At 25.8% G+C, this 7,939-nt stretch overlaps 1 protein-coding gene across 1 annotated transcript; it reads left to right on the top strand.

Moving 5' to 3' along the window:
* Positions 1-2,732: 2,732 nt before the first annotated feature.
* On the top strand, positions 2,733-5,279 carry LOC136081897 (uncharacterized). The gene is made up of 4 exons (XM_065800279.1): positions 2,733-4,567; positions 4,680-4,780; positions 4,900-5,061; positions 5,141-5,279. The coding sequence occupies exons 1-3, from the start codon at positions 2,749-2,751 to the stop codon at positions 5,002-5,004; spliced, it is 2,025 nt and encodes a 674-aa protein (XP_065656351.1). The 5' UTR covers positions 2,733-2,748; the 3' UTR covers positions 5,005-5,061; positions 5,141-5,279.
* The last annotated feature ends 2,660 nt before the right edge of the window (positions 5,280-7,939 follow it).

Below are 7,939 nucleotides of genomic sequence, written 5' to 3'. Positions count from 1 at the left end.
TTTTGTCTACATTGAGTGAAGGTTAATAAACCTTCACTCAATGTAGACAAAAAAATTTAAACCATTAATAAAATTTAAACCATTAATTAATTAATAAAGCCTTAAACCATTGATCGACATTTTTTAAATTCGAAATTTATGTCAGAATATAGTTGATTAATGTCACAGTTTGAAAGGAAGAGATTTGTGTCGTCAGCGAACATTATTGAGTTAAGCTTCAGGGGCGGACCCAGGAAATTATTTGGGCACATCTAATTTTTTTAAACAACCTCTAACCCCCTCCCCCTCCCTTTTTTAAGAGTGGATGGAAAGGGATTGCAAAAATTGACCAATTAGCCCACATTGCAATATATATATATATATATATATATATATATATATATATATATATATATATATATATATATATATATATATATATATATATATATATATATATATATATATATATATTGTAATGTGGGCTTCATATTCGTCAATTCTTGGTTCATTACTTTTCTTCATTTATGTAAATGATTTAAATAATGTATCAGCAGAGCTCAGGGGAGGGTCTAGGGTACGTCTAGTAAATCTGTAGACATACCTAAAAGCAAAATTAAATCTAAAAAAAAAGTTAATATAATATTTTAATATTGCGTATAAAATACTTTTTTACTTAACCGTCAAGTAAATTATATTTAAGTTTTATTATCGTTATATAAACACTTATATAAACGTTATATAAACAAACATTATATAAACACTAAAAAAAAAATTTTTTTGCTTCTTGTTTAGAGTAAATTAAGTTGCTTCTTGTTTAGAGCGGTTTTTCAAGTTTAAATAAAAATATGTTTTTTAAAGTACTAATAAATAAGTCATTTTTAGTTAGAAGGGTCAATGGACGTACCCAATATTATTCTAATAAACGATAAAAAATGTTTGTAAATTTTTATTTATTTTTTGTTATAAACGCAAGATAAAAATTTCTTTACTTATAACAATTTTTAGACGTACCCATCAGGGGTGTTCAAAATAAAAAAAATTTCAAAATGCGAATACACAAGAAGCCAAATTTGAGGCAAATATTAAAAAAAAATGCGATTACAAAAAGAAATATTCAAAAAACATTGACGTTTACCTTGTGCTCAAGCGGCAAAATACCCCGAAAAATGCCCAAATTGTTCCTAAATTATTTGGCTTTGAGCGCTAGGTAAATCTCAATATTTTGTAATTTTTTTTTTCTAATATGATCATAATGGTCCAAATTTTTTATTTAGGTTGTTGGGTATCCTAGTTTTTTCTTATGTGTTGTTTAAAACAAAAAAAATTTTTCTCATAATTTATGCAAAAAAAAACTCTTTTTTTTGCTTATTTGCACAAAATTCTTTTTATGTGTATTTGCACTGAAATATTTTTTTGTAAAATTATTTTTTAATATAAACAATAATTATAAAAAGACTCGGATACACAACAATCTAAAAAAAAACTTAAATCCATTATGATCTCATTAGAATTTTTTTTTTTACAAAATACTGAGATTTACCTTGCACTCAAAGCCAAATAATTTAGGAACAATTTGGGCATTTTTCGGGGTATTTTGCCGCTTGAGCACAAGGTAAACGTCAATATTTTTTGAATTTTTTTTGTAACCACATTTTTTTAATATTTGCCCTTAATTTGCCTTCTTGTATATTCGCTTTTTGAATTATTTATTTTGGAACATCCCTACTACCCAAAGTAGTACACCCTAAGTGAAATCTTAGTCAAAATCCTTTGTTTTGCGATAATCAGGAGGTGAAATATGTTTTAATAATTAATACATGTCAAAATAAAACAATAAACGTATCTAATATTATTTTTTTCTATGATTGATCTTATTTAATTTAGTTTTTAATACTTAAATTTTAAGTTATTGATTTTGTTTATGAAAAACACTGTTAGACCATGGAAGTATAAACGGATGGAAGTTCATCGAGCGGTAAACATAAAAGAAATTTCAAGTCGTCGTGAGAGCATGCTTGTAACCGACAAATAAGAAAAAAACACGGCAAAGTTTCACTGGATGAAAAATTCAGTAAAATAATATTTCGTGAAGTTGTTAATTTTACACAACTTTATATTATCCTTGGATATATAACATAATTTTAGACTATAAAAAATGTATATAGTTATAAATATAGCTATTACAACAAGAAAAGTAATATTTGTAAAATATATATAATATAAATAGATAATAAAGCTTTATTTCTGGTTATGTTATGTGACACGACACATTGTTAAAAACATAATTAAAACAATTTACTAAATGTACAAAAAAATGTTTTCGTTATGAGTAAAGCATGAGGTTTAATTTTTTATGCCTCATTACTCCATTCATTTTGGTAATACTCCATTCATTTTATCTAAAGTTACATAAAAATTTGCATTTTGTCGCCATTTTGGTACTTATATTTTAAAGATTTTATTGCAATCCGTATATTTTACTTACATTTAAATTTTCCGTTAAATCTATAAAGCTGTAATATCAGTGTGTCACAAATAATAACAATATAATTATTCTCACATATAGTTATTAAAGTTTTAATAACAACAGTTATATATATATATATATATATATATATATATATATATATATATATATATATATATATATATATATATATATATATATATATTATAGATATATATATATATATATATATTTATATTTATATTTATATATATGATTTTAATAATTTTCTTTTTTTAGCAATATTGTATTATTGGAAAATGAATATTCATTGTGAAAAGTTAATAAAATTGTGTCGGATTTGTAGTTCAAAGATAAAAATTACAACTGGTTATCAAAAACCTAAATTGGTTAGTTTGTATAAAGAAAAACTGAAAGAATTATTTAGCATTGACTTGGATAATGATCACTTTGATGTTCATCCGCGTCATATCTGTCATTCATGTCATATGAAGTTATTTCATAGTGGAAGAACAACAATTAAAGAGGATACAAATTTGTCCCTTATTACTTTTGAGCCACACAATGAAAAGTGTTCTATATGTTTAGAGAAAAAAGGAAGGAAAAGAAAACTAACAGAGAACCTACCAGTCACTGTGGCACAGTCTCTGTGCGAAATTGCTTCCAATTACGGGTTTGTGACAACATTTCATAATGATATAATGATATGTATTCTAGTATCTATGGATACTGATGGAGTTTTCTTGTCAAAAAAAGTTGTTATTTTCCATGATGAAACATGGGAACTAAAAGTTTTTGATAGAATTATAAATAAAAGTTCTTATTTTATACAAAATTTATCGCCTAAAATAAATAAAAAAAATGCTGATAACATATTTAAACTTATTGTGCAGTCACATATATGTATTGGAAACCAGGATTATCCAGAAATTATAATCAAACAACGCTCACAATTTACTAATCCTAATATTAAAAGTGAAATAAAATTAGAGACTAAGTTTTTAGAATCTGTAGATGACTTTACAATTTTACGTCACGAGTCTTGTGAAATACTTTGTGATGAAAAAACACAAAGATGCGAAAAGTGTGACAGCTGTAGAAATTTTCTTAAAGTTTCTACCTTCAGATTAAAAAATAAAGAAAGCGATACCGGTAGTTCTAAGACAACTAACTTGAAATATTTATCTCATCAAGAACTAATAAACAAAGTAAAATTTCTACAACAACAAAAAAGTACTTTGACTCAAAGAATAATTAAATTGCAAGCCAGAGTTAAAAAGTTAATTAAAACTGATGGGTTGTATATAGATAATGATACACATAAAATTGTAAAAGAATCTCTGCTCTCAGAATTGAATAAAAATCCCTTTAACAGTGAATCTCCACAATTTTTATTGTGGGAACAACAAAAACTACAAGCTGGTTTAAAAAATAGCAAAGCTATGAAGTGGCATCCTATAATGATCCGATGGTGTTTAAGTATTTACCTCAAAAGTCCTTCTACGTACAAGCACATCTGCAAAACACAGTTTTTAAACCTACCTTGCAAAAACACCCTATTGCAATATGTTAATTTCACCCAGCTTGGATGCGGTTTTAATCATAATGTTATAGAGCGCCTAATTATACAAGCTAATATCTGTAAACTTCAAGATTTTGAAAAAAATGTATCTTTAGTTTTTGATGAAATGAAAATTAAAAGTGGCTTAGTGTTCAGTAGTACCAGTGGAAAAATAGTAGGAATAAGCGAAATGGGAGAAATTAATGATGCATTAGAGTCATTTAAGAGTAAATGTGAAGGTCTTTCTGAATCAGAACCTTTACCACTACTTTACACTACTTTACCAAAATATGTCATTGTTTTTATGGTTCGAGGTTTATTTACTTCTCTATGTTGTTCTTTTGGTCATTTTGCGTCTGAGGGACTTAGAAGTGATCAGCTTTTTTCATGTGCTTGGGAAGCTGTATTTGTTTTGGAGAGTATTGGGCTTAAAGTTTGTTGCATTGTGGCTGATTGTTCTTTGCAAAATAGAAAGTTTTTTCAACTTCATTTAATGGAGGGTGTCAATAACTTTAAAGATGATTGTGTTTATTGGACAAAACATAAATGGCATCCAGGTTTGTATTTTTTTGTTGTTGTTTTAGTGAATCTTTTCCACAGATTTTCTTGATCAATTTTTTTTATAAAAATGACAATGAAAAGGTTGTAACAGTTATAATATTTGTTTAGATCGTAAATTATACTTTATATCTGATGTACCATATCTTATCAAAACAACCAGAAACAATTTAGAAAATTCTCATTGGAATCACAAAACTAGGAATTTGATGGTAATATATGCAATCAAGTGTTAGTGTCTTAAAATATTTTACTGGTGACATTGATTTTAGTTATGTTTTATTATTAATTATTAATTTGTTTAAAAAATGGTATGAGACAAATTATTTAGGTTAATGGAAAACGTCTATGTTGGCCACAAATTGTCAGTGTGTATGAATGGGACTTAGGTATGTCACGTGATGCAATCGGATTACGAATGGGCCATAAATTGTGAGAAGAACACATTCAGTTAACACCACAATCTCGAATGTGTGTAAATCTTGCTGCACAGGTACAGTTGTAATTGACCTAATACTTGTAATCTTCATGGCCACTGTAAAATAAATATTTTATAAACATTTTATGTTTAGGTTCTCAGTACAACTGTAATGCATATGCTTGAGGAACAAGGGGATAATGGTACTATAGAATTGCGGCGATTTATTTCTTTAATGGATAATTTTTTTGATTGCTTCAATGTCAGTAAGAAAGCAAATAAAACAAGAAAACCTATGTTAAATCCATATACTTCACATCTAGATGAGAGATTTGCGGTAAAAAAATTGTATTTAATAAGTCTTTTCAATTAGATTAGAATAGAGATATGCTTATACAGTCTACTCTGTTTAAAATTTTATGCAAGCGTACCCAAAAGCGATGGTCAGACAGTCATTATTAGGCTGGCATGTGCAATTTTGGAAATTATTGTTTTTTTTATTATTAAATATATTTTTTAAGAGTTGTATAAATAAATAAAAGTGTTATTACACTTTATCATCAAAGTATTTCATGAACAAAAATGATTTTTTGAAATTTTAAAAACTTTTAAATTTTCGGAAATTTGATTTTTTGGCAAGTGTTTAAAAAAGTGCTAACCAAATTATTTGTGGGCATGTGGCCAAGCGCAAAACTGCCCTAGCTTGAGAGCCCTCGTCAAATGGAGAAGACTGTTTATAAACTTATTTTTTTAAATTTTCAATAAGTAAATTCTTCTAAATAAGATATATACATTAATATTTATCATTTTTCCAGTTTTACTAATGATTATTTTGTTTGCTTGTTCAATGAAGTGGATTAAAGGGCTTTTTTAACTGGGGGTAACTGCAAAAATAAAAAATATATACCTTTTTTAAAAAAAGTATTGCCTGTAGTCTGTGCCCTTTTCTTTTAAATAGGAAGAGTAATAATTCCACCTAGTTTACTACAAACTTTATTTTTTAAACAAAACTGCTTTCAAATTTTAGTCCTTTTTTCTTTTTTTCATTGCACACAGATTTATTTAATCCAAACATAATGATTTTTTTCATTACTTTTTCTTTATGTTTAGCTGAAACAACATTTAAAACCTTGTCTTATAAAATAATAATTATATAATTTTTTTTTAATTTATAACCGTACCCTTGTTTTATTGATATGCATACAAATTATAACCTATGTAAAGGAAAATCTTTATTTTTCTTTTTTAGTGGCTGAATGATGTTTTCCTTAAATATTTTAATGATTGGCAATTCGCTTCTGCAACTATTCCATGGTTAAAAGATGATGATAAAAAACGTCTTTGTTTGAGTAAACAAACTTTAGATGGATTCAGAATAACAGGTTTGAGTATATTTTGAATTATCTAGAGGTTATTAAGTTGTTATATTTTATACATTTGCAGTGTGTAGGATACGCAATCAGTTTTGTACTAGATTGCACTGTTTCCAGTTCAGGCCAAAACAAATTGTAATTATAATTAATAATAAAATACAAATTATACTGTTTTGCTCATACACAAGAGACAAAAAAAATACATGATTACATGCCCCTTTTAATTATTATTATTTTATTATATTTTTAATATAATATATTTAATAATATATTATATTAAAAATATAATAAAATAATAATAATTAAAAGGGGCAACACAAAAGTGATAAAATAAATAAAATGATAAATTTTTTTATTTTATCACTTTTGTTTGTATATTTTATATAATAATATAAGTTAATTAATATGTAATTCCAGCGTATTGTATATATAATGCTCAGTTATATATTAGTTAAATGAAATACATGCTTCAGCATATCAGCAAACATAAAAGCTGAAATATTATTGTTATTACTATGGCAAACAACCACCTGATCTGAGTCTTTAAATTTATATATATATATATATATATATATATATATATATATATATAAATTATATATATATATATATTATATATATATTATTAATATATATATAAATTATATATATATATATAAAAAATATATATACATAAATTATTTTAATTTAATATTGCTCTGTTCTTTTAGAACATTGAGCACTCTGTATGTAGAATACACTAACATTATATATATATTTATATATATATATATATATATATATATATATATATATATATATATATATATATATATACATATATATATATATATATATATATATATATATATATATATATATATATATATATATATATATATATATGTATGTATGTACTGCAACATAGTGCTAAAAATAGAATTCCAAACATTTACGTTTGAATTGGCCAAGTTTTGAAAATAAGTTCTTTATATATCTTTGTTGCATACATTTATTATCATTAGTATATAACATATGAGTTTTTACATATCATTGAGTAAAATAGTTAATTAGTGCATTTCTCTTTACTTATTATATTTACTTAGTGCATTCTTTCACTGAACTTGGCAAATGTCTTCTTCAAGAAAATGGAGTTTGTTGTTTGTTATCTGAGAAGTTTACACAAGACCCTTTAGAAGAGTATTTTTCAAAACAACGTAGACGCGGAGGAAGTAATGACAACCCAAGCTTGAATGAGTTTAATCGAAATTTTTTGGGATTGAATATTACGGGTGACTGTTTGATAAAAGCACTAAATGGCAATTATCGTGGAAGAGACCATGAAGATATGCAAATTGATATAAATGATAATTCATGTCTTCCAAAAAAAAAACTAAAAGATCACACAGAAAGTATTGATGGGGGGCATCCATAAAGTTCGTACACAGTAAAACCACAGATTTGCAACCCTCCTCCATGTGCGCAGCTTCCCCATTGGGCACGTATGCATTGTTTATTACAAAAACCTCCACCTTTTAAAATTTCAGAAGGTAAAAAAAAACTAATCACAGCTTTTTGTTAATTCTCAGTTTTCTTTAAAA

The sequence above is a fragment of the Hydra vulgaris genome, chromosome 06 (assembly GCF_038396675.1).
Source record: "Hydra vulgaris chromosome 06, alternate assembly HydraT2T_AEP".
In the NCBI taxonomy this organism is placed as follows: Eukaryota; Metazoa; Cnidaria; class Hydrozoa; order Anthoathecata; family Hydridae; genus Hydra; species Hydra vulgaris.
The sequence above is the reverse complement of the archived record's forward strand: the minus strand, read 5'-3'. Positions and strand labels throughout refer to the sequence as shown.

Bases quoted from the DNA above. Each gene is read 5' to 3' on its own strand.
- LOC136081897 (XM_065800279.1), top strand. From the start codon at position 2,749: ATGAATATTCATTGTGAAAAGTTAATAAAATTGTGTCGGATTTGTAGT. The intron at 4,568-4,679 runs GTTTGTATTTTT...ATATTTGTTTAG, and splicing joins AAAACATAAATGGCATCCAG to ATCGTAAATTATACTTTATA. The intron at 4,781-4,899 runs GTAATATATGCA...CAAATTATTTAG, and splicing joins ACAAAACTAGGAATTTGATG to GTTAATGGAAAACGTCTATG.